The sequence below is a fragment of the Choristoneura fumiferana genome, chromosome 14 (assembly GCF_025370935.1).
Source record: "Choristoneura fumiferana chromosome 14, NRCan_CFum_1, whole genome shotgun sequence".
Classification (NCBI taxonomy): Eukaryota; Metazoa; Arthropoda; class Insecta; order Lepidoptera; family Tortricidae; genus Choristoneura; species Choristoneura fumiferana.
Window position 1 is genome coordinate 12,177,750 of NC_133485.1, and position 27,967 is coordinate 12,205,716.

A 27,967-nucleotide genomic window follows, 5' to 3' on the forward strand; every position below is an offset into this window, starting at 1 on the left:
TTACTCAGGCGTTACTTTGCGGAGCTCCATATCAATGAACTGTAAAATAATGGTGTAGTTTCATAAAAAAATCTACTTAATCCGTCAGTTAGATTGTCACTAAAATATTGAATACGGTATTTTCTTTTGTCAATTCAATAACAAAAGATGTAGATACAGCTAAAGTTCCGCGTGACGTCACCCCCGAAGTTTGACGCGCTTCGTCTTTGTCATCTTTTGTTCCATTCACAAAAGAAAAGTTACGTGTCCAAATATTTTTTATAGAATAATATTTTTTTCATCCAAGAAACGACCACATTACTTTGTTTTATTTTTTTGTTCAGGTCGCGGGTGAGCAACGTAATGAGGGCTAAAAGACAGGCGAAATATCGCTAGATGGCGTTAGTGTCGTGAGGATTTCTTGACGTTACGGTCTTGTTTGCAATTGGCTAAATAACTAAATGAGCCAATTGCAAGCAAGACCGTACCGTCAACGATACTATCGATATTTCGCCTGTCTTTTACCCCCATTGTCTATAGTTCATTCAGAGCTGGTTCACATTAGGTCGGACCGATACCTAAAGATGTAAATCGGAACGAAAAAGCTGTCGGATCCATATTAGCATAAGTATTGCAACAGCGCTGTTTGCATTAGGGCGACCCAAAACTATCTGTGAGTTATCGGATCTACAGCTACGATTTCTACATCCTCATAAATTGTTACAATGAGGGCTATCGTTTTTTGTCTCACTAGATGGCGCGCTGTTGTGCGAGGTTTTTAAGTGTGGCTTTCAAAGTCTGTTATTACGGGCGTGAAAACAAAGTTTAGATTAAAATCATATTTAATACACCTTAAAACCGTAGCATAAAAATATCGAGCAACCACAGTGTTGCGTAATCTCGTTTTGTTCGGATAAAAAGGGAGGACAAAAGTTTCCGAAAGACAAAACTGTCTCAAAACACAGACATTCATTGCCCCGGAACGCATATTTGCCATAATTAATTTCAGATATTGCAAAATATTCACAAAACTATTCTAATTATAAATAAACCCGCATAGCTCAACCAAAAACTATGAGATTTGACATTTCGGAGACCTCACGCTACACTAGCGCCTCTAGCGGCGAATTCATACGCGATAGCCCTCATTGACTGATACAGGTAGTAACGGGCTGTTTTCCGCAACTCTACGACTTAGTGCGTCTGTTTTTCGTGAAAATAATAATTGACTTTTGAAAAAAGAACACTAACACTTTAAAATTTTCTATATAAAACACTAGATTGAATTGGGTTTCACCATTTTACTACCCTTATGTGATTAAATATGAATATGCAGGCCATATAGCACGGAGAACGGATGTCTTTTGGGGCCATAAAGTTTTCGAAAGGAGACCGCGGATCGGCAAGCGCAGCGTAGGACATCCACCAACGAGATAGACAGATGACCTAGTCAAAGCCGCAGGTTTAACTAAGAGGCTAATAACTAGAGTACTATAGAGACTATGGGGGAGTACTTTGTCTAACAGTGAGCGTCCTATGGCTGATATGATGATTGGTTTGATGTTTTACATGAAACTACCGTGAGACACACTCATATTAAATAAACCGAGTTTAGCTCGAAATGTTTCGGGCTATTTCGTAGCCCTTCTCCTCAGGAGCACGCGACTCGGTGGCCGGCTGTCGCAACACGCACACTACGCCCACGCTCTGCTCGCGCGACTGCCCGACGAAACTATTTCTGTCTTTCTTTTTCTTAATTGGTTGAGGTGTCTAAAAGATAAAGTTACCGGTGTTAGATCGCGCGGCGCGGCGGGGCTGTGGTGGCGGCGGCGGCGGCCCTCGCGCCACGCGTGCCGCGGCTCGCTGTCGCGCGAGTCCGAAGACCACGGCGAGGCGCCCGCGCCCAGCACCGCCCAGCGCCCGGCGCGCGTCGTGCCGCGAGGCGACACACATTTCTCTGAACAAAAAACAAGACGTCGGGTAAATATTGGGTTAGTCTAAGAAGCAACTGGTCTAAGAAGCAACTGGTCTAAGAAGCAACTGGTCTAAGAAGCAACTGGTCTAAGAAGCAACTGGTCTAAGAAGCAACTGGTCTAAGAAGCAACTGGTCTAAGAAGCAACTGGTCTAAGAAGCAACTGGTCTAAGTAGGAAGTTGTCTAAAAACTCAAAGTCGACAGAGCCCTTCCGCGTAGCTGGGGCGCGCGAATTGATGCAACTCTAACCTAACCTATGTCTAAAACCTAATCTAATCCTTACTTCTGTCTATTGTAAAGGATGCCTGGAAGAGATCGCTCTGAAGCGAAAAGGACGCCTATTGCTTACCTTAGAAAATCTATATTGATACCTGTGTTTTCTCTACTGCTTACTATGTGTTGATGTTCAATAAAGAGTCATTGTATTGTATTGTAGTATTTTTTTTCAAGTTTTCCACAAAAAACAGGTGAGGATTGAATTACTCAATTTTAACAGAACCATACTCTAACTTAGGGCGGTATAAAAGAAAACGTGGGAATGCTCCCTAACATAATAAGGGCTCCTTCATAAGGGACCCTAAATTTCCTATAGTGTGACACTATTAATACCTTTTGTATCCGGCGACGACCCGCTTGCCACATCACTGATAGACCCAGCAGACAGCCTCGCCGGCGGCTGCAAATCTCGCGCAGGCGCCAACTCAGCTGGCGTCTCCTTTTTCTCCTCGACTTTTACCTCTTCCTTCTCTTTCACAACCGGGCTCTTCCTAAAAGCATCATCCACGTGCGAGAAAGACAAGCTGCTGTTATCGATGCAATCGAAGAAATCAGAGTTGTCGAAACCGTCTGATTTCTCGTCGGAACGCTTTCGCTCCTTCGGCGCTTCAGGCGGTATCGATTCGAATTCGTCCTGAGGCTCAGTTATAGTAATTTCCCTTAAAGCCGCGTATCTATCGTTAGTATTCTCAGTCTTAACTTCGTTATTATTTTCCCTTGGCGATACCGATCTTCTAGATTGTTCCAGTTGCAAATTCTTCATAACTGATTTTATGTCTTCGATTTTCAAATCGATTTGAGTCGGTTTCGGACTCACGGATTTTCGGAACATGTTGAATGAATCTAGCGTTAATTCGTCTAAGGTTTTTAAGGGGCTTCGATTGTTTTCTTTAATGTCTTCCCGTTCTTGATTAGTTCGCATTATATCGTTGATGGCCGCTAATTCTTCTTTTTCGTCAGAGTCCTGCTTCGGTTCTGACTCCACACTCTTGTCATCTATAGGGTCCAGTATTGATTTTTCTTTTAGTTCTTGCTCTTGTATTTCTCTGAACGCCGCGTATCTATCGTAAGTGGTGTTGGCCTTTTTGTCGAAATCGTCGAAATTCGCTACAAAAGTGTCGCTAACTTCAGTCGGGGCGAAGTTGTCTTCGAATTGAGGTTTGAAATCTTTAGGTTTTGAGGGGGCAGTTGGCGGAGGTTATCGTTACTGCTGTCGAAATAGGTATAGTGAACGAAGGTCTATCTTTTTCAGGTTTCATTGAAGGTTCTACGTGAATATGCTGCAAAAGAGAGAGCGTTAGTTTTAATGATGCACATGTTGGTGCTTAGTGTTAGATTAAAGGAGGTATGTTGGTTAGTTACCGCTCTGTCGTTGTCAGCCGCTAGATACGACCGGAGGTAGTCTGTGAGTTGAGGTAGAGTCATGGACGACAACGTTGCCGCCGGTACCCGCAATCTAAAATATAATACAAGACTTTGTATTTAAATCACCACGCCATGCACATTGGGCAGGTTCACTGGACACAGGAATACATTGACTTACGACCTTGCACATAAACACAACTTTAATTTAAAAAAATACATGGTTTATAGAAGATAATATCAGACCCCGGGAAGGACATAGGATAGTTTTTATCGCAGAAAATTGCATAGTTCCTGTGGAATAGTGATAAACGAATTTTTCACAGATGTAGTCGCAGGCAAAACCAAATTTTGAATAAACTGTAAAATTTGATTTTAAGTGTCTTCAAAATAAATAGTCAATTGAGTTCGCTAACAAGTGACGTGACAGTTCACGGCAGCGCCAGCGACAAGTACTTGTCCTTACTGCCCGTTGCCGCCGCTAAGTACGCTGCTTCATGCTTCAGTCAGCCTATACCTGTGAGCCAACTCGTCCATGCTGCAAGTCAGCAGCTGACTCAGCGTGATGTCGAAGCGCCGCGCGGCGGGCAGCGGCGGCGGCGCCGGCGACAAGTACTCGTCCTCGCTGCTCGTTGTCGCCGCTGAGGAGAGTCGCGGCTTCATACTTCGATCAGCCTGCAAACAAAAATAGTCTAGGCTAGAAATAAGTAAGCATTTATTAATCTCAATGGAAAACTAAAGCTTAGCACGCACTGCGATTAAACGCAAGCGGTGTTAGCGCACCATCTCTTTCTCCATATTTTTTTTATTTATTTTTACTTACCAAAGGCTCTTTCTTCCTGACAGGTCTCGGCAGGGGCGGCCCTTCGTCGTCGGGCTGCGGGGGCCGCGGCGGTGGACGCGCTATGGCCAGTTCGCTGATCTTCTTCGGCGGCAGCGGCGGCGGCGGCGACGCGTTGTCTACGCTCAGCTTCGAGCTCGGCTGCGGACGCTGCCGGATTGCGCTTGTGTCTGTCGTGTTCTGGAACGGTGTTCACCATCATCTTTGACCTAGTCCCACAGGCCTCTCTGGCCTCTCAAATTAAGCAGGCTGTAGTTACCACGCGGGCCCATTGCGGATCAGAAACTTTACAAACACCATTAAATTGCTTCGTAGGTGAATGCAAAAGCTATTGTCTAACGCATTCTGAATCACAATTGCTTTCACCACTTCTTTCTGTTAAACGATGCAGCATGTCAAAGTCAAAGTCAAAATATCTTTATTCAATTTAGGCTATAACAAGCACTTATGAATGTCAAAAAAAATCTACCACCGGTTCGGAAAAACCTCTGTTGAGAAGAATTCGGCAAGAAACTCAACGAGGTATATTTTTGAGGGTATAAATAACGAGATGATGAAAACGATGGCGAGCGCCCGCGCATTAGACAATATGGCCCCACCAATATGGACAATATGGAACCTCAATATGTTTTTCTTCAGTAAAAAGCGAACGGTAAATCTCTCATAAAAAATTCTAAAAACTGCTGCTGGATAACGGTAAATCTCTCATAAAAAATTCTAAAAACTGCTGCTGGAGAGGCCAAAAGTCAAACCAAACCATTTTGCTGCCGCTTCTTGGAAGGGAGTGGCGACTTTGAAATGAAAGAGCTTCTTTCTTGTTTTGATAGCTAAGTAATAGTGGCTAAGAAAGTACAAGAAATAGCTAGGAAGTAGGAACACATACATTGTCGATGAGTATACCGATGAAATGCTGTAACAGCATCCGCCAGTAGCTAGCTTAGAGATATGCAGATTTAGCATTAAAAAATTTCATTAAACTTTTTTTTTAATGTAGATACTGGTAACCAAAAAAAAAAACCAAGTAAGTGTAGTACCTGTCTTTGCAGCCTAGGCGACTTAGGCACGGGCTCCGGGGGCAGCGTCACCTGCAGCGGCCCGTTGAACACGTTCCGCCCCTCCCCCTCGCCCCTGTCCTCCCTAGTCAGCTTCCGCTTAACCTCTTCCCGCAGAACGGCCCCTGCATCGCGCGGCGCCTTCGGAAACTCCTGCATACTCGTAAACGGATCGTCCTTAAACGACTCCGAGAAAGGGTCCGTGCTGTCGAACGGATCGGTCTCTTCGAACGGGTCGACCGTCGCGAAAAAGTGCCCCGGGCAAAGCGGCCGCCCGATCGAGACCGTCCCTCCGGACTGCCGCGACAGCGATGTCATGGTCGCCTGATAGTCGCCTGGCTTCTCAGCCGGTATATCGGTGAGGAGCTGTGTGGGTACGAGGTCTTTGAGCACTTTCTTTGGCGGATTTTTGAGCTCCTGAAAGAAGAGTTTTTTGTCAACGTAAGGTTTACTCCGGCCGGTGCCGAGGGGGTCTAGTTCGGTGAATACGTCGTAACTGAGGGCCGGGGCGGCAGCGGGCCGGACCTGCAACAGGGCAGCGGGTCAGCGGCGGCTCGCGGCGGCTGGGGGGGGAGGGGCGGCAAGCGAACGCACGACCAACTACTGAGCGGTGAGCGGTCGACAGAGGGCGGGGCACACTTTTTTTTAATTCGTTACACTTTATTCGGATTTTTAGGGTGCGTACTAGATTATCGCATGCTTGTTGCAATAAAAAAAACATACTTTATATCTTTCGCTCTCAAGATTATGTAGACAGTTTATTAAAGAGCCAGTCCGTCGTTCTTCAAAAAAGTACATCTTACTGCGTAAAAAAAAGTTACTATGACATATGTTTGTAACGAGAGCACCATATTAAATAGAACATCTAAAAAAGAACAGGGTTCCTTTCGAACAAAGTATAACGAATTAAGAAGCAGTCTACCCCATGCTTCCAGCGTTTCAACTGCGCTATAAAACCTATCAAAAAAGTGTCCAGTGATTGTTTTTGTTAAAGTTGTACAATTTATTAAAACGCGAGAAAATACTTACATCGATAAATGTAACAGTGATTCCAATCGAACTCATTTCACTGCACTACTGATATTTTGATACACATGCGACGTACAACGTTGATGTATTTTAATGAAGGCTATATTGTTTTATCTATCATGCCAGTATGCAATTGTATAAGTATACGCAATTTAACTTTTGTGCAAGATATCAAATGCATAACACTTTTCAAATGTCACAATACTTGACTTATTACTTAAATTAAACGTCTAGACTCGCCTTATGAATTCGCATTACAATTATAGTTGCTATATACTTAGTATGTTCAAGTTAACCAGTTAGGATTGAAAGAACATAGCCACACGTGATTAAACCAGCGGCTTTAGAGGTATATCTCTTACCATTTTAGTGCGGTTGTACTCTATAGTACTTAGTATAAATCATTAACTTTCCCCAATATGTTATGGTCGGTAATAACGCAGATCGAAACGCCTGAGCATCGCCCGTGTGCGGAGGGACAGAGACGTAGCTACTACTATTGTCTTTTTACTCGTTGTATTGAGTATTCACAGATCGACGCGGGAACGTTGAAGCGAACATTCACGGACAACACTGACTAAGTACGAGTAGGGGACATGCAAGTGTGGCAGCTAAATACAGTTGTGGAACTAATTTTCAAAAAGACGTATCACTTTATTTACCAAATTGAGAATACGATCTTTTTAAAAAATCGCTCCTCTATATAGTCGTTTGTCTATTCAATAACGTAGCGGTAACACGCTAAATTTTAAATTAAGAACTTCATGCGTGTCTCTTTTAAAATATAGCTGCATATATGCTGCATTTTTTTTTTTCCGAGGATATTCAAGAGTTGTATAGGTTTTCAAAATGCAGTAACTTCAATGCAGGACTTTATGTTTTTCTATTCATAAAACATTATCTTTCGCGGCTAATTGGATAGGGGAGAAAGATGTATGTTCGCAAACGTTAAAACGGAAACGGAAATAATAAGGAAAACCCTACCTAAGAGTCGCTTGTGTTGATTGTTGGGACATTAGCAAATTATCGAGACCAGACAGTAGTTATATTTTGTAGTGAGAGCATCAACTGCTTACCCTAGAATCGACCCAATGCATGCAAATGCAAAGGACATCGGTTTTGTATGTGTTGTAGTTTTTCGACTTTACTGTCTATTCACACGTCATTATCCAATTTAATTTCCGTCTAGTATCAATAATTTATCTAAACAAGAATAATATCTTTCAAAACAAATAACGCAATAATTCAGTAACGAAATGTCTATTTACGATTGGGATTGATAATCGATTAAATTATGTAAAATTACTGCAATAATGATAAAATATAAAATGACCTGACATGACAAGACATGAGAACTGCAATATGATAGAATGACGTGTTTAATCTACTGCTAAGGGTAATGATAAGGGATATGGTATAAGCTTTAAAGACAATTATTATCAGTCACAAACAAGCACAATGTAATATGGATACATTGAGTGGTATTGAATTCATAGTCATAAATGTGAAGCTAATTCCAGATACAATAAACATGTATTATCTCAATTGGTATAACTTGCTGTTAATCTTTGTCTCTTAATTATTAAAATCAATTCATAATCTTGCATAACGACTGTTGTTTGCTAACAGCAAACAACAGTCGTTACAAAATTGCCATGGATACAGTGATGTTCTTTATACCATGTAGAATTAATGTACTTCTGAGAGTATTCCGACACACGCACCCGTGTAAAATGGTATTTTTAACAGACTTCAAAAAAAGGAGTTATCAATTCGGTTGTATTTTTTTTTTAGCGCAGAACTCCGTCATTTATGAACCGTTTTGAAAATTTTTTTTTCGTTCGTCTAGGAATGCTTTAATTAGGTCCCATAAGCACCAAATCGGGATCTGATGGTTGGATCCTAGGAAAATTGAGGGAACTCTTCAAATATTGTCGGAACGCCTATGATAATTTCGATTTATTTAGGAGTAACTCGCGCATTTGCTCTTGAAAATCATAATTTGGTGAGGTGGAACTGATGATGAAGACCAAATTTGACCAATGGAGCGACTACTCAATAACAAGTACTTCACGGGTTGAATTTAAATTACTTTAACGCAGTTGCTAAGCAATTTAAACCCATCTTAATTCATATCGTGAAATGGAACGGGTGATGAAGCACCAGAAATCCTCAATAATGAACGTCTCTGCATCGGAAAAACCAACTTTTCATAAAAGGTGACGAGCAGTTGACATTAAACTATTGTATCTTAGATCTTTTACACTATTTTTAGTCGAGCGACGAGCCAGCAGGAGTGATTGAAGCCCAATTTACTCGTCGTAGGTGAGGTAAACGATTATTGGTCAACTCCTGCTGGCTCGTGCTGAGGCACCGACTTCAGACTGGTAGAAAATTATTTTCATGGTTTTTGTAGTCGGTTCTATTTTTTGTTATAATTTTTTTTATGAATACACAACACACTGGGTGGGTCAAAACTATACTCCGAAGTATAGTGGGAGGGGATATTTTGATGCTTGCACTAGTATAATTAGTTTTTAGTTTTAGCTACCATTATAATAAAACTGATTTAACCCTTATTCTACCTCATTTAGATACTGTGAGATATATCGTGAGATTGCGGTACATTGACGTCGTTGATCGATTATTTTATAAATTCATAACCACGTGACTATTTTTTTTATCGTCTAACTTAACAAAGCTTTATTCTACATTATTGTTAATTTGATTACAACAAAACCAATTACAAACATAACTAACATAATAACTTGAGATGTAATGATGTATTTTTGTGTTCCCATTTTGTCCAATAAAGAGTATCAACAAAGAATCACAAACATCACGTGAATCAATTGTACAGTCGCCTCGAACTAATAATTAGCGTCTGTACCTATATTGTCACTTTGTTATTTATAAAGGTCATGAATCAGTTAAATGCCATCTCTTTAATTGAATTCAATTTTCATTCATAATTACTACAACTCAGATCACTTAATCTAGCCAAAAACAGCTCAACGTTTCAATGAGTCTACCCGTGACTATCGCTGCATAATTTAATCATGTATATTTTTGGCGTTCTTAAGGGCCTATTTCTCCACACATTAATAAATTGTATGTGACAAATGTGATGCGGTCTCTGTTTATTCGGAGAAAACAAACAGAGACGGCATCACAGGTATCCGTCACATAAAACTTATCAATGAATGGTGAAACAGGCTCCGAGTCTCGAGAGTTGGAGCAATTATGTTCAATAGATTGCTATGAAATGAAAGCGTGAATACGTTTATGTAGATATTATGAAAGCAAATAAGCACAAAGTTTTGATTTACTCGTAGTTCAATGCAATCACCCCGATTGATACAATATATGAAGATATTATATACATGTCGGGTGATTCATGTGATTCCATTGAGCTAGGTGATATATGTATACGTAGCAGGATTGCATGCACAATGCAGATTAGTAGCAATGAAAGCTGGGTGATTAAGGAAGGCATTTGACGTTATTGTAACTTTTTAGTTTAGTTACAATATACATATAAATTTTATCATAATTTTAGCACCCTGTATCCGTCCATTTCGTTGGTGGACGTTCTACGCTGCGCTTGCCGATTCGCGGTCTCCATTTGAGATCTTTTCAGCCCCAACGACCATCTGTTCTCCGTGCCATAGGCCTGCCCATTGCCACTTCAACGAGCTTATTCGCTTAGCTATGTCGCTGACCTTCGTTCTTCTACGTATCTCCTCATTATCGAACCCCGAGCACAGCTCTCTCCATAGCTCATAGGTCGCTTTTGCATGCATTTTTTTATACTAACAGCGCTTTTGGAAAGACATCAACAGCTTATCATTAACAAAATCAACTTACAACAGAGACTGCAACATATCTTTATCGTATATGAATAAAACAAAAGTAGGCTCTGGTCATGAACATTCAATGTCATAAAACATCCAGCCTATAGCTGCTGAGCAAAGACTTCTCAAAATTAAGCTTTGTCTTTTGTCTACTATCTACAACCTTACATTATTAGCAGCGTAACACGATTTTAAAGTATCAATGTAGAACTGTCATTATTCCAAAGATTTATCACCCTTACTAGCAAAAAATTCCTGAACTTAAACCCAAAAGTTACAATAACGTCAAAGCCTATTGAACTTCAACAACGTTCAAACTCACCGGTGCTTCCTGTATATTGTCGACCAACGCCGGCACAGGCGTGGTAGCTGATTCGAACTCTGTATTGGCTGTCAGGTCGAAAGGCAACGGCTGGGTCTTGTTCGGGCTGAAGATGGTCCGAGGGGCGGCCGCTGGGGTGTTACGGCCGCGGCTCGAGGATCCCGAGGGGGGCGGGGGGAGCAGGCCCTTCTGAAAGATGCGGAGAAAAATGGCGTTTAGTACAGTCGAGTTCATAAATTTGTGAGCAAAAATTTGATCAAAAATATCTGAACACAACTCTATTGTTAACGGCGTAGAAACGTATTCAGATAATTTTGAACAAATTTTTGCTCAGAAGTTTATGAACTCGACTGTACCTGATCAAGTTTCAATTTGTGTTTTCAGTAATTTCTGTCATATGGCAATCAGACGTAGAGCAATGCGCCACCAAAAGTACTTGATTATGAAGCTTGAGGTCCCGGGTTCGATCCCCGGTCGGGGCAGATATTTGTATGAATAATACGAATATTTTGTTCTGGGGTCTTGGACGTTTTCATGTTTTTATCTATATATAAGTAAGTGTGATTATCCGTTGCCTAGTATCCATAGTACAAGCTTTGCTTAATTTGGGACTAGGTCAATTGGTGTCAATTGTCTCATGATATTTATTAATTTACTAGGTTTTGCCCGTGGCTTCGCTCGCATGGGGTTCGGTTATCGCGCGCTGTTCCCTCGGCAACTGTGCATTTTTCCGGGATAAAAAGTAGCCTATGTCACTCTCTGGCCCATAAACTATATCTGTGCCAAAAATCACGTCGTTCCGTCGCTCCGTTTCGACGTGAAAGACGGACAAACATACAAACACAAACACTTTCGCATTTATAATATTAGTATGGATTTATTTGCATGACAGATTTTAAACAATTTTGAAAGATGATCATGAATGAACTAACCTGTGACGGCACTATGAAGGAGTCCCCAAACGGGTCACTGGAGGGCGTTAACCCCTCTACCTGGGTGAGCCCCCTCCTCAAGGAGCTCAGCTCTTGCTCCAAGTCCACCAGCTCCGCCACGCCACCCTCCGCCTCCTGGTTCTTAAAGGATGAGGTACTGGTCTCGCCGATTGTTGTTATACTCTAGAAAAAAAGGTTTCTTTTTACGTTTTACGGTGTAGCATTAAAGTACTTAAGCTCTTATGGGTCGACCAAGTTCGTACGGCCGGCAGCGCGGAGAGCATTTTCTTTGCCTAATGCGTTTGCTGTGAGGAAAGATGCGTTTTAGTCGCGCAATGAACATAGAAAACGTTCGCCGCGCCGCTGGGCACGCGTCGACGCGCGTGGTCGGGTCTTTAGGTCCATCTGACAGTCATTTGTTTTTTTTTTTTTAATTAAGCCGAATTTTCGACAGCCTTTGACAATCGCCCTATGATTATTATGACAGTTGTTACCTGGTAGATTTCATTTTCGTTGACGAAGTTTATTAAACCAAATAACAACAATAACGTATGGAAGTCAAAAACATTGAATGTTAGATACAGTCAGCAACAGAAGTAGATGAGCGGCTACGGTGCTCAAAATGCTCTACAGTACACAGGACTCTACCAGACTATCATCAAGGGAAAGAAATTAAATGAAAAGTTTTTATTGATGCTGAACATTAGGTAACATAAATACAGTGTCAGCGGGCCCCAAACTAGGCAATAATAAGAAAAATTAGTGTTTAGATTATTTAGAGCACCACAACACCACTCATCCAGTTTGCTGCTGACTGTACACACATGTGACACCTTTCCGCAAAGTTTCGTATTTTTTGGGAATTACTATTGATTTTACATCGGGATCACAATGTCACCAGTTTTAAATTAGTTTTTTACTGAAACATACACCGGTAGACAAGCATTTATTTAAAAGTATACATGGATATACAATGCATTGAACAAACACATCAAATAATCAAACCAACACTGATTTTAAATTAGTATAGCACACAGTTACAATTGTAAATCGCACTAACTTCATTATTACATTAATCTGTAATAGTCTCTAATTCGATGTCACAAATAGGTACACACAACGGCAGAAGCGAAACAAATTTATCCAAAGGAACCTCTTTTATCTCGCTCTCGAAGCATTCGGACGAAAGCAGGCGTTTTCTCGACATTGAACAAACAACTGGCCGAAACAATGTCCGCGACAGGAATGTGTCAATACTGCAATACTGTCAATTCATCCGCCGACTATTGACAATCAATTATGCGATGTTTTGGCCAAACACAGGACATTCTAAACGAGCCAGATTCAATAGACAAACAAAGGGTTTGTTTATTATTATTATATCTATTGTTAGCTCAGGTGTTAGAATAAAGACTAGAAAGGAAACTCCAAAGGTTTTCACGCACTGAGACACTTAGGCTACGTTTCCACCAGAGATGTGCAAGGATGTGTTGCGAGGAATGAGTTTGTCATGAACCAATAGAAGCGCTTCATTGACCTATTCTCGCTCAGCACAGCTCTAGTGGGAACAGCTCGACGGAGCGAGGATAGGTAAACAATACATCCTTCCACCACCGCCCTACGCGACAACACTTCCATAATTTCCATATTCACCATTTAGAATATAAATTGTAGATTCAAATTCAAAATTCAAATCATTTATTCAGTAAATAGGCCGCAACGGGCACTTTTACACGTCATTTTTTAAACTACCAGCGCTTTCGGAAAGACCATCATTGCCAAGCAGAATGCGCCGCAAGAAACTTGGCAGAAAGTCATTTTTTCATAATAATATAATTACAAATAAAATACTTAAAAACTACAGTAGGTATACAATTAAAGAAAAAAAAACAAAAAATAATAATAATATAGGGATGTATGGGGTCCCTTAGTTACAAAACTAAACACTAACTATATCTACGTTCAGTGTGTAGAATGCTGCCACCGTCATAAATAATGAGATGGTTGGCAGTCCTCTACTGTGCCTTTTTTTTTCGGAACGAACAATCACTTGCAGTATTCCCGGACCGACGTCACCTTCAAGCTTTCAAGAAAAGAGTGTAATCGTACCTAAAAGGCCGGCAACGGACTTGTGACTCTTATGGTGTTGCAGGTCTCTATGGGCGACGGTAATCGCTTACCATCAGGCGATCCGTTTGCTCGTTTGCCCCCTATACCATAAAAAAGCATTTTTATTGCTTACTTTTTATTGCCTAACACACAACAGCACAACGTCTCAAACTTTTCTCTCTTCTTCTATTTATGTTTTTACTGTGTCTTCGTTGTGATGTAGTGTGTTTTTATGTGAATAAATGGTTCCGCAGTGCTTGCACTGTTGTGTTTCGGCGTGGAAAGTAAGACAGCCGGTGAAATTACTGGCACTTGAGGTATCCCATCTTAGCCCTAGGTTGGCAACGCATCTGCAATACCCCTGGTGTTGCAGATATTTATGGGCGGTGGTGATCTCTTACCATCAGGAATCCCAGTTGCTCCTTTGCCATCCAGTTGAATATAAAAAAATGTGAGGTTTACTACCGCTTGTAAATTGTAACTTGTAGAGCTACAAGCTCTTCGTGAAATGGACCACTGGTCGCGCATAGCACATGTCTGGTATTGGAAAGTGGTAGCAAGAGCGGATCCAACTTTACAGAGGGAGGGGGGAAACGATGATACTTTTTATTGAAAAATAACATTAATCAAATAGCAAAAGCAATTGTCCTCTTTTGCCGCAGAAAGATATTTTTTTATAAAATCAATGAGTTTACCAAAAAAAAAATCTACTGCTGTCCAAAACTCAGCCCACGGCCCAGGTGGATCATGACCCCCCCCCCCCTCCCCATGAACCCCCTCCCCCTGGATCCGGCCTTGAGTTGTAGTGCGTTAGGCAGCCATTTGCAATTGTAAATGTTTTTTAAAGTAGCTAAGTTTATTAATCTGACCTCTAGTATTCGGTAAACAACTGTTCAAATTATTAAGATTAACACAAATGTTAACGCGTATGACCCCAGCGTATTTAGAGACGGAATGATAATTGAAAAATCCTTCGGATGGCATTTGAATTTAAGTAGAATTCTGATATTACTCTTAGGGACTGTTTCACCACCCATTGATTTATTTTGACTGAAGGATAAATGTGATGCCGTCTCCGTCTATTCGAACATACAAACAGAGACGGCATCACATTAATCCGTCAGATAAATTTAATCAATGAATGGGTTAATGTTATATATGTGAAAGTTGGCAAGTTTGTTGATTTGTTTGTGGTTCAATAATTGAATTAAAATTTTGCACATAAATAATAGAACAGCAGTAAATAATGTTTTCCATCGTATTTTGTCGTATAAGTTCGTATTTATCTTGCTATCTCAATTAGCTCAGTAAACTTCAGTAAGCTAGTTGAGACAGCAACATAAACACGAACTTCTCCGACAAAATACGACGGCAAAACATTATTCACTACATCTGTACCTGGCTGCAACTTGGCTCGGGCTTAAACAGGGCCGGGCTAACCATTAGGTAGAATAGGCCACTGCCTTCGGCTAAGGGCTCCGCGCGCGTGTTCGGGCTTAAGGGCTTCTTCGCGCGCTACCTGCATGATCTCTTATTGATACATAATAATGAATATAATTGCAGCATCTTAGTACGGTCAAGGTTACTTTTAATTATGAGCCCCACCCATTTCACAGTAAATGTCATAGTGACGTCGCATTAATTAACAAGGAATATCGTAATGACTTTTCCTTTAACGGTCAAGGACTTTAATTTATGAGCCACCATGGAACCATTTCACAGTAGTCATAGTGACGTCGCATTAATTAACAAGGAATATCGTAATGACTTTTCCTTTGTTCCATAGTGGCTCATGAATTAAAGTTCTTGGCCGTACCTATGGAACTCTACATTGAATTATCTGAAACGGTGTATAAAAGTTAAGGAACGGTTAAGACCACCACCGTTCAGCCGTGGATTTTGTGTTTAGATATTTCTGCACAAGTTTTTACATCGCCTCATCTCATATACTTACTCTAAAATATACCTACCAGCTGTTGAAGCAAATTATACGGCGTTCTATTTTTGCTCGGCAATTAAAATGGGCGACCGTATCATCACTTAATGAACACTACAAATTTACGGAACACAGTCACGGGCAATGGTTTTACAATAAGCCAACCTTTTTCCATGGTATATATATGTATTGGCGTATAATCCTAGAATATCTTACATATGACTTTCAAAAGTAAAGCTTTACAAATAATGACACAGCAAGGGGTTAAATGAATGCAATAAATGCGCTAGATGCTCGGCGTGCTCTTTGTTTCCACGTGTTGGTCATTTCGCAATTGGTCATTTTGCGTATTTAAGGTGTTATTGTCATTGGTCATTATGCTTATTGGTCAATGAGCGTCTAAAGGTATTAAAAACTGATTATTATACAGCAAGTGGGTTGCCTAAAAAATCCTTGACCAAGGTTATAAAAACAACAAAAAATCTACAACTCTGAGCTGACTGTACTATGTCATGAAAATTATGCGCAAATCTCATCTTGAAACAAGCCCTCGTTGATTATTTTGTCCGCTACACACTTAACCTGGTTGCCCTTCCATTTCGCATAATGAACCGTCCGACGCATGCATTACATTATGACAAGAGGATAATCCCATACGCCCTAAATAAAAACCTTATTATGACCACGTAAGGCATGTGTTGGAACGTGGGTCCAAAGAGGACGGAGTCAGATTCGCGGGTTGAGTGTACAGCTAAGGAAGAGCAACTGGTTTTGAAGCGGTAAAGGTTGTTACTAATCCGAACGGCAGGATCAGGGGGGCTACTACGTAATTCGAAAACGAAGTTCGTATTGTAGCATCCCTTTCACTCTCGTATTAAATAATATTCGCATCAGCGGGACGGCAAGATACGAAGTTCGAATTTTGCACTTCGTAGTATAGAGCCAGATGTATGTAACTTCTACGACGTACTGTTACTAAGTCAGCTCAGTCAGTTTGATCAGCTAAAATATGCAAATACCTATAAACGGGCAATTCTTGCATATTTATTTATTACGGGGTTCTCGGCAACCGCTCTAAAGATTTCGGTGCGGATTTCGGGGACGAACAATCGACTCAGATTAGTCTTATCCTTATCTCAGGGAATCTTCTTCCAATTCTAGTATGAGCGCGGTCGTCCAGGTAGGTACTTAATAAACTAGTTGATCACGACCAAGGAGCTTATATACAAAACTGGAGGTTGAACGCCGAACGAAGAAGTTTGACCTTTATTGCTTATTTATATATTCCATCTCTTTCTTTCAAATTTCACGAACGACTTCCATCTCTTTCTTAACTTAACTAAAGAAAGAGATGGAATATATTCGGGACGTAATGAAGATCAACATTTCTTGTTTTAAACGGATGTTCGGCATTCAACCTCCAGTGTTGTATATTTAAGCTTCTTGGTCACTTGGTCTAGATGGCCATGCCGAAACATAAAAAAAGTGTCATTGACGTAACTTAATTATCTTCGACTCCGTGGCTGATCGTAAAAATTAAAAAATAATACTTTTCACCCTAGAGATGAAAACGCAATTTTCCACCCGGCAATCTACCCATGAAAATCAAACTTTCCGAACAGGAGCGATGAAAATAAAATTATGATGGCACCTTTTGAGGCGCGGAAGCGGTGTAGACGATCTCGTTCTACCTTGATCAAGGGCTAGATCCGGCGTTGTATCAAATACCCTAGTAAGGGCCTGACCACATCACCACGGCGCGACGTCTTAATGTGAAAAAGCGCGGCGCCTGAGTGCGGCACGTTGCCGCATCGTGCAGATACACGATGCCGAGCACTTGACAGACCCTGTTAATTTGCTCTTGCAATAGGCCTTGGTGATGTGGCCAGAACCTGAGTCCAACCAATGTCCTAGAATCCAACTGACCTTCGACTTAACATCTGTCGTAGTTGTGGCGTGCCTCACCAGACTGCTGGTGATGGATTTCCCTTCAAGCTGCTGCTTCGCCAGTTCTATTTCTTTCTTCTTCAGCTCGAATACCACTTGGAACAGGTCCCGCATTGCTATTACTACCTGTTGAGAAGACTCGAGTTTAACCCAAACCAATACAGTCAGATCACAAATCATTTACATTTCAAAGATAAATTATTACATGTAGGTACAGTCAAGTGTAAAAATATGAAAAATAAGTACCACAGACTCTTATTCCGACGCAATAAGGCCGTAGTAAAATATTTTTGAGTGGTTCGAATAGATACTTATTTTTGCACTTGAATGTACATAATGTTTTTGATCTAAGCTATTATAACCCCCGACGCAAAAAGAGGGGTTTTATAAGTTTGACGTCATAGTCTGTCTGTCTGTCTGTGACATGGTAGTTTTCAAACGGATGGACCGATTTCAATGCAGTTATTACGTGAAAGCGAGATCACTTGCAGCGGTTCTTAGCTATGTTTGATATAAACCGGTTCAGCCGTTTTTGAGATAATGAACTTTGTAATAACAATATCCGGGGTTTTTCAACTTTATAAGTTGGTTACGTCATGTCATTGTAACGCATAAGATATTTAGATAATCTTTATAGATACCTCCAAATTATACCGTTAGGCCGGGTTCACATGCACACGGTCACGGCACGGCCGCCGTGCCGTATGCCGTCCCGTGTTTAAGTAGAAATGTATGAGCTACATAGACAGCTTTCACATGGCAAGGCGACCGTGCCGTGACCATGTGCTTGTGAAGCGGGCTTTATGTTAGCCATCCAGCCACCAGCCAACTTAATAGACAAATACAGTGATTTACAATCTGTGGTACGCGACCCCCAGGGGGGTCGCGGATGCCCCTTAACGGGGTCGCCGTATCTTTAAAACAGATACTCCCACCGTTATTAAGTATGATTGATTATTCAGTGCTTGTATTATCTTCGTAAAATACTGTAAGTGGAGGTAAGCAGAGCGTCGCCGAATATTTTTCAAACCGAGTGGAGTCGTGACATCAAAAAGTTTGAAAAACAGTGAACTAATATTTTTACACGTTGTTCTGGAACCTACTTCAAAAAAAACCGGCCAAGAGCGTGTCGGACACGCCCGAATGGTGAAACTATAAGGGTTCCGTTTTTGCCATTTTGGCTACGGAACCCTAAAAAAGGACGATGTTGTTGATTCGGTTTTGCATTTTTTTTGAAAGTTAATAATTTCCGTTTGGTCCCCAATAAGTTTGAAGTAGGAAGACCAATCCCAACCGGGACAAATTCGAAAAGATTTTTTGTGCATTCTTTTGTTCAAGATTAATTGCATTGAGGTAGATTTTTGTTAGAAAATTGCCTGCTACGTACATGTTTGTTTCGTAACCTTGAAATAATCCCTTGAGTAAGCAATTTATATCATAACAATGTAACTACTCATAAATTCGCGAAGGCTTAGTTACATCTTTTATTAAAACAAAAAGATTACAAACTATCAACACGGACTGCGGTACTACTTCGTAATACTTCGCATATAAATGAAATATTTATTTTCTTCGTATATATTTCGTATATACGTGATAGACAGGTCTCAGTTAAACATATTAGAGCTGTTATGTGATAATGAATGATAAACGTTATGATATGAGTATGAATGACACTGACGTTAGCATAGTGCAAACAAAGTTACAGACGTGTCTCGCCTACGAACGCCCGCCTGCTGGTACAGTTGAATGCAAAAATATTGACTTACCTAACCCTTTAAAAATATGTACCACAGACTCTTATTGCGACGTAATAAGGCCGTGGTAAAATATTTGTGAGTGGTTCGAATAGATACATATTTTTACACTTGACGGTACTGATTGGTACCGCGCAAGAATTTATGAAGAAATAGCTGTTGGACAATGTATGGTCTCACAATGTTTTTACCTCATAATACATGGTAGGCTTTAATACTTTTTCTGTATAGCAACTTTATGTTAGCTCTATGGTTGTCACATAGATTCTAGTTTCCCTTCTCTTTCCGCTGTCAAATTGGGACGACATACTTTTCGTGTGTTAATGATTTATATTAAAAACTTAATATTGTACCGCTTTTATTCTGTGCAATAAAGTAATACAACACAGCGAGTGTGTTATTCTACGTTGTCTGGCTCTCCACTGATGTTTAGCTGCTCGCCTGCAGACACCCACTTGGACGATCGAAACGTCCTCCTCTAACACTAGCTTAGGTGTGCATTCTTAGCTTATTAGCATTCATTACAAAGATGCACCAGATCATGCATGCCCCGGTTTTATCGTGGACCGTCTCCAATTTTTTTTAATACAAGTTCTGTTCAACATTTCAAGTTTAAAAAAAGCTTGCGCGTGTATTAATTTTGCACATACGTGGATTATTTACTGAATTTATACTACCACGTTACTTTGCACTCAGTATATCTATTAGCTAATAAGTATTATAGCAGTATGTTAATTGCTCAGATCACGTGGGGAGATCTCAATTGATTGCTTCCTCATACGGCACGACGATGATACCGTTGATATAATAACACTATCGTCCCCACTACGCAACTAAGGGGGGTTAAAGCCACAACAAAAGACAGACATCAAATGGTACCATGTGTCTTAAGGGCGGTATTGAGTAAATAAGAGTTGTGAACGAGACTATTAAGCCGGAAGTCGATGACTGAGAGCTTTAGTCGAGCTTCGTATTACCCATAACCCCCGTAAAACATACAATGTTTTTCATTATATTTTTGAGAAATCATATAATTTGTTGGAAAACTATTTTTCCAATACTAGACATTACCTACAATACAAATATTCTTTATTGAATAGGTACCACAAATTAGTACCTACAATTAAAACACATTAACACTAAGCTCCACTCGATCCACTAAGCTCTTACGCTATGCCTACACATATCCCACAGCAGTCATTTCTATACCAGTGACACGTATACGTGTCACAGACGTAATACATTCCGATGCCAATGACACGTCTGTGACTTTTTAGTTCTTACTCCTATGCCAGTGATACGCATGTCGTGTCAAAATAATTCGTACCTCCTAAAGGCTGGCATAGCGTAAGGGCTTAGTGGATCGTTGCCGGAGCCGAATGTGACGATCAACTAAGCTATTACGCTAGACATTACGCATATCCCACCGCAGTCACAAATACGTGTCACTGGCATAGGAGTAAGAACTTAAAAGTCACAGACGTTGTGTCACTGGGGCCGAACGTGTTAATAGATATAGTACCTAACTAACAACCAGGGAGTGAAATTTTGGTGCAGTTGACAATTCGGGGTTTAGGGGTCGATGTGTGTCAAAAATTAGACATTGTTTCTGTTAGTAAGTTAGATCTATGTCTTTAATCCTTTGGATTTGCCCTCTAATTATATTATAACTACCTACCCGCAATCACTTCCGACTTTCCACAAAAGAAGAAATCATCCACATAAACATTAACTTTATTCCTCCCCAAACAACCAAAACACAGCCGCATAATTGGTACCACCGCGTACCAGTTTCAATAATTTGCTTTGTCCAATTTGTCCATTATCCTACAGATGTGCTTTACGGAATGGAAAATACAGAGTTAAGGGTGAACATATGGAAATGCCACAAGGTCATTTAAGAATCGAATAGTTAACCAATCTTGAAGGCCATCTTTTAGGGGTCCTTGAACATTCGACCTTAAATTTACTTCGCCTACATACCAATTACCTTAATAAACGAAGCCATTAACTTTAACCTCCTAAGTCCTCGCGTACTTTATAAATCACTAATTAACTCTTTAAACAGCCGAATGTACTTTATAAAGTAAAAATTGTTCATTGAAACAATTTGAAAAAGGAAAAAATTCTAAGAATTCTAAGAATTTTTAAATAATATCCCAAATTCCAAAGCAGGTCAACCAAGTCTAGGTCTTAAACGATAAGTTTGTTAAAAATGTCAGGACTCAGGAGGTTAAAGAAACTTATTAGAACAAGAAACAGACGGAAACTAAACGAACAAGCAAGGAGAAATTCGTGTCTGTACTCCTGTCCAGTGGTGGTGTAGCGGTATAGCACGTGGCACGGAATACCGAGAACCTAGGTTCGATTCCCAGCGCTGGTCTATTTTCTGGTTTTTCTGTGCGTCTATGTTTCAGTTTGTATTTTCGATAAACGAAACCAAGCTTTTAACTTTTATAATTAGCTTGGAACTTTTTATAATTAGGATTTCCTACTTTTACGTTGCACTGCGCTCGATCGCAACCACCATTTTCTGTCTGTAAAATGAAATAGTATTCGATGGGGGTGGGAGATGGTACATGTGATTATGAACTCGTTCAAAAATTACCTCTACTTGTGACCTGAGAATACAAGGATTTCATTGCAAGAATATCTAAGAGAAATATCAACTGTATGCAAGCATACCTTTAGAGCAGACGTTTTCCAACCTTTTAGTTTTAACGGCACACTTTTGGTTCATCAAATTTTCACGGCACACCAGTGAAAAAATAGCCAAGTGCAAATCGGACTGGCGCGTAGAGAGTTCCACCCGCTCGGCCATTCCTTCCGCTCCGTCAACATAACAACCTGACAACGCGAATCACACAAAATTTGGCCCACTCTACATACAAAATTACCTATTTCTGCATACATTTGAGGGCCAGATTTTTTGCCGCTCAGTATTTTATTTATTTTATTTTATTTTATTTTATTTATTTGGGGCATCAACAGCAATACAGTACATTATAATAGGACTTAGGTATAGCTATCATGCTCACTTCGCGGCAATCGGGGCACACCTGAAAGTATGCGCGGCACACCAGTTGAAAACGTCTGCTTTAGAGACTCAAATCACTAGCACTATATATTCAATAAACCAGCAGATAGTTTTAAATATAACTTTTCCATTCTCAGGTCACGAATTTATCATTATTATTGACATATTTTTTAAACAGTTTCTTACTTGACTAGCTGCTTTGTCAGTCTTTATCCCGAAGAACCGATGCCCGCTGTCAGGCGAGCCGAATATGTAACCAAAGGCCCTCGAATCGGTCATGTCTTGAGCGATGAAGGAGATCTTGTGCACTGGGTGGTGGTACAGGGAGTCCTGTGAATGTTTATAATAGACAATAGAACTCGGCAATATTCACAGTCATTTGAGGCCACGCAAAGCTGCGTGGTGCGCGTGGAAAAATCGCACCGAAAGCTGTGCTCAGCGAGGCTCGGAAAATGAAGTAATAGGTTACTAGAAAACATTAACCAATAAATACCTATCATAATAATAAATTTAAATGGATTGGGATGAAATTTGTCGTGTAGATAGCTGGACATCTGGAATAAAACATGGGCTACTTTTTATTCCGATATTCCCACGGGATAGGGATAAAATCTCGAAACAACAACCGCTGGGCTTAGAGTCATGAAATTTAACATGATTGTTTTTAATGTAACGTCAATGAAAACCACGATTTAATTTTCGGGAATTCCCGCAGGAATTTTTAAAAATCACAAAATTTCAATTCAGCTACTGGATCTAATGATTTACGTGTGCGATGCCGCGGGTGAACACTTGTTGTTTAATAAGCGTCGTCACAGTTCTTCATCATTGACAGCTCATAAAAAGTATGGAAATTGATTGGTGGTGTCAAGAAGCAAGCAGCTTAAGAGGAAACCTAAGGGCTAGAGAATTGAAAAATAGGTATTTGTAAAATCTATTGCAGTCGCCTCAATCTCAAGCCTCCCCCTGCAGAGTGCAATAGAGACAACTGCAGCTTGGACAAATACATAAAATCAACGTTTCATAATCCCCTGATTTCTTCTCCAAAACTTGACCTATTTAAGTAATTATTTTCATAAAAAAATAAAGAAAGGCTTTAGCCGTGTTCCTATATGTTTTCCTTTTTTATAAAATCTAGCCTTATTTGTTTTCTGGATGTTTGAACACAGCGGAAAATATGGCATTTTTTTTAGGTTTTTAAAGGTTAATATCTCTTATAATAATTAATTTATGAAAGAAAGAAAAACATAGGGACGTGTCAATAGTGGCCATAGATTTTTGTAAAAAAAAATATTGCTCTACGGCATTATCCAGGGAGAAAACAGGGGACTACGTTTGTATGGAAAAACGGCCCTTGCGTTTCCTCTTAAGTATTTATTCTATTTCTGCTTTTTGGGCTCGCACTTCGCTTAGCTGCCTCATATAGCTATTGTGGATGCGCAGCCTAACAGCAATAGATATCGTCACTACTTTGAAAAAAGCTCGTATCTCAAAATTGATACTTTTCTAATTGAACTTTACGAACATTATTTCAAAGGTCAATTTTGTTGACGTATTGATTTGAGATACGAGATTTTTTCAAAGTAGTGACGATATAAAGCCTGTTTAAGTTTACTTAGTACAGTCGGCACTAAACAGACATCCTAGCTAGATAATCCGTATTTCTTGCGTTCTTTTGCGTTAGCAGATACGAGTAACTAGCATAGAATTTAACGAATAGCGTTTTTACGCTAGTGTTTTGTGTAGACCCTCTGAGTAAATGTTTACGTTATAGACCTACATGTTTATTTTGGGCGTCAAATATTTGTGTGGTGACCGTATACTGTGATAGTTTAGATACTGTGGCTTGGACGTCCCTGTGATTTTGAAATGGATTTTTATGGCACAAAACAAAAAACTGAAGGCATAAACGTACTACTAATTTTATTGTCTATATAGTTTATGTACCCATTAATTACTATTACATATTTACGTGGACTTTCTTGGCCATAGTAAATCGGCCAAAGAAGCCAAACCAAATTGAATTTGAGAAGGTTCCGCTCATATCTTTGACAGTTTGTCAAAGTCTACAGAACACGAATCCCTTCGATATTTTAATTCGTGCTACGCAAAGCTTTGTCGTGTTACTAAAACACTTAAAAAACCGGCCAAGAGCGTGTCGGACACGCCCAAGATAGGGTTCCGTAGCTGTTACGATGAAATAAAGTAATATTTTTCTAAGGATTTTGTATTTTGTGGGAAATCTTCCAAATTTAGATATATTTTATACCTTAAGCTGCTGTTTATTCTTAAACTACTAATAATTCTCAATCAAACTTAGCCGTTAAGTATTATATTATAGTTTTCTTTGTAAGTTTGATATACTTACTGCCATCATGTTTATTTTTTATTTTTCATATTTTAGACGAGAAATTAGAGAATTACTTACCCCTCACTTTACGTCTATGGGAGGTACCCTAAAAATATATTTTTTTACATTTTGACGGCATAGTTGCTACATATATTCGAGCAAAATTACAGCTTTCTAGCACTGATAGTCTCTGAGCAAAGACGCGGGCGGACGGACGACAGAAAGACAGACAGACATGGCAAAACTATAAGGGTTCCTTTTTTGCCATTTTGGCTACGGAACCCAAAAAAAGAGGTTATTCAAAGATCCACTTCATCGTTAAAATAAAATAAATAAAAATACATGTATACAGTCGAACCATAGAATCTCCTCCTTTTTTTTAAGTTAATTGAATTGTTAATTTTTGAGGTTAAAAATAAGTTTATGTTTTTACATGTTATGTTATATTAATAAAACAATTTTTATACGAGAAAAAGTATAAGGAATTATATTTATAAGTATTTTCGTTTCACCAATCAAACTCATGTGGCCTCTATTTTCATTTGGGTAGCATATTTTATGGATTTTACGTACCTACTTCATTTTCTAAACGATTTCGATCAAAGAATAAAAGCTTTGTGTTGCCAAGTTTTCAAGTTGATTTTCTTTTTATTTCAAACAGGAAAACCTATTGCAAAATCACTCGGCGCCCAAGAACAGGAAACTGCTACTCAAGTCTTCAATTTTAGCAAAATTTGATGCAGTTTATTAGTTCACTACTATTAAAGTCAAAGCTCGGAAAAAAGCCTGTCATTTCACTTAGGAGTGCATAACAACGACCATTCGGGAGACATATGAATCAACAAATATCCATTCACAGTGTATAGATGTCCTTAGTTTTAGAACATATATTGCAGTAAGGAAGTCACTATTATCCTACAAGGTAAGGTTTTCCAATCCTAGATTACAGACCTTGGTTATAGAATTGGATTACTCACCCCAGTTTTGTCGTCGCGCAGTCTCAGGCCGTCGATGGCGACATGCACCTGTATCCGCTGCTTGTGCTCGCCTGCGGCCCGAATGGCCATCTTGAGGTCCGCCAAAGCGTCCTGGCACATCCTGTCACCCCGCGCCTCCGGCACTTCCAACACACCAATCAGTTTCGCACGAAACGACACGCCTTCCCCCAGGAATCGCCCCGGCTCGTTCTTGTCTGCACAACGCGATTTCCATTTTGTAAACCCGTACCCGTTCCTCAAATTGTCTAAAGCGATCGTCATTTTTTTTTATATCCACCAGCCACAATTAAAGGTCATTCACTTTTAACGCTGCAAAACGTGTAAGCTCGTAGGCATCGTGAAACTCAACTACGTTAAACAACGAACAAACAATTGTGCAAGCATGCGATGTATAACAATGTAGAAGCAAAACATTTGGCAACAACACATGTAAATTCACGCAAAACACGCTCGAAATAAACCCCGAAGCTTAGACACGGTACCTTTGCCGATGAGGCTTTTGAGCTCAGATTTTTTTGGCGCCATTATTATTTTTTATTATTAAGCCAAGCTGATACCGCGAGTGGAGTGCAAAATAAAAGTGAGCCCGGTTGTCCTATTTCGGTCCTTGTTTACAGTGCATCATTGTCGGTTTAATTAAATTTCCTGTTTTTAAATTTAGATTCTCGGGACACGAGGGACTGCTATCTGGGATATTGCGCGCCTCACATTATAAATCATGATACTACCTACTATCATGATGATAGTCTCGAAAGGAAACACATTAAGAATGTAATTTAACAAGGATAAGAAAAACCACGTAAAGAAACTGCGTACTAAGTGTCTAGAAATATTAATGTTAATTGCTATATTGCGAAGGAGCATGCTTTGTTAATATACGTCGTTAAAATTCTTCTAACAACAACCATCTAACCACAGGAAAAGTTTATATGGATTTGTTACTATTGAAATAAGTTATTAGTTTGTTTGATCTAACAGAAGCATGTTTGCGTATCAGTAAAGTAAACAGAAATGTCATTTGCATTATCTCTAACAGAATGTTTTACGATAACGCATCTTAGAAAGATAAGTCACAACGAACATCTGAAAACGTTAAGTGTGACGTGGAGAATTGGAGTTGCTTTTTAAGCTCTGCCATTTAGGTTAGTCCCTAAATGGATCGGTAAGCGTTAGTGGGCGGTATGCAGAGATGGCTGAGACCAATGAGTGAGCCAGACAGAACACTGCTAATTTAGATACGTGTTGTGTATACTACTGACACTGCCCTTCCGTTTTGACCAGCTGATGTTAACACCTGACCAGAGACCGTATTGTCTAACGCTCTGACGTTCGCGATCGCCCTCGCCCTCGCTATCTCTTTCTTCCCTCGTCTTATACCGTATGACAGAAAGAAGTGGTGAAAACGATTGTGATGAGTGTGTTAGAGTCTAACACTACAGTTAGACAATAAGGCCTCAGTTGTTAGGATAATTATTAAGCAGTTAGTAGACCACGTAGAGCTCACAGACGATCTACACCATGCAAGGACAACATCACACAACGAAGCATGAATATTATCACTTGTGAACACAATAATACTTACCGAACTGCCGCAAGAGGTGCTGGAAATGACACACCTGCATTATTTCCCTTACAAAACGGAAAAATGTTAGTTACTCCCCCCGCCGCGCCGCTCCTCGCCACGGGCACTCAACCTCAACACCCTCTGTCCAAAATAGCAGGGCCACTAATTATGACATGGAACTAGCAGTGAACGACGGCTCAGAGTGAACCAGCGAAATCAGGGTGAACTTCATAGCAGATCCATGCTCCTTACAACATACATCGCAAAATATAAGTACTCAAAGCGTAGATGCTATGTGATCGGATTTACAATTGCGCTATCTAGAACACTGCATCGTAAATGAAATGATAAAGACAGAAACAACGTAATGAGCGTAAGCGTATCGAGATAAACACGTCAGTGCACTCACATTTGCAAGGGCTGGTTTTCTTACGAAGGGTTTGCATTGGAAAGTCAGTCGGTAACTTGTGATTGAACATCGATAAATCGCTTTAGACCTTTGGTATCACTGAAATGCAAGACACTGTTGTAATGCACTCCACACGGTTTGGGGCACGGTCAAATATTGTTGAAGTTTCACTTGGAGATTTATTGATTTTTACTGTCGCGTTTTACGTGGTCGGTGCGGGGTTTTGTTTCGTGAGTCGA

General features: G+C 40.0%; 1 protein-coding gene across 1 annotated transcript; it reads right to left on the reverse strand.

Annotated features, from left to right (window-relative positions):
* LOC141435014 (protein disabled-like) lies at window positions 1-27,815 on the reverse strand. The gene is given in 15 exon segments (XM_074097529.1): window positions 1-39; window positions 1,767-1,936; window positions 2,563-3,424; window positions 3,426-3,509; window positions 3,592-3,685; window positions 4,109-4,266; window positions 4,415-4,612; window positions 5,467-6,009; window positions 10,690-10,878; window positions 11,622-11,804; window positions 17,593-17,739; window positions 22,594-22,737; window positions 25,735-25,949; window positions 27,338-27,460; window positions 27,729-27,815. Coding segments are annotated over 14 exon segments (3,066 nt in total). The 5' UTR covers window positions 27,378-27,460; window positions 27,729-27,815.
* Between the last annotated feature and the right edge of the window lie 152 nt (window positions 27,816-27,967).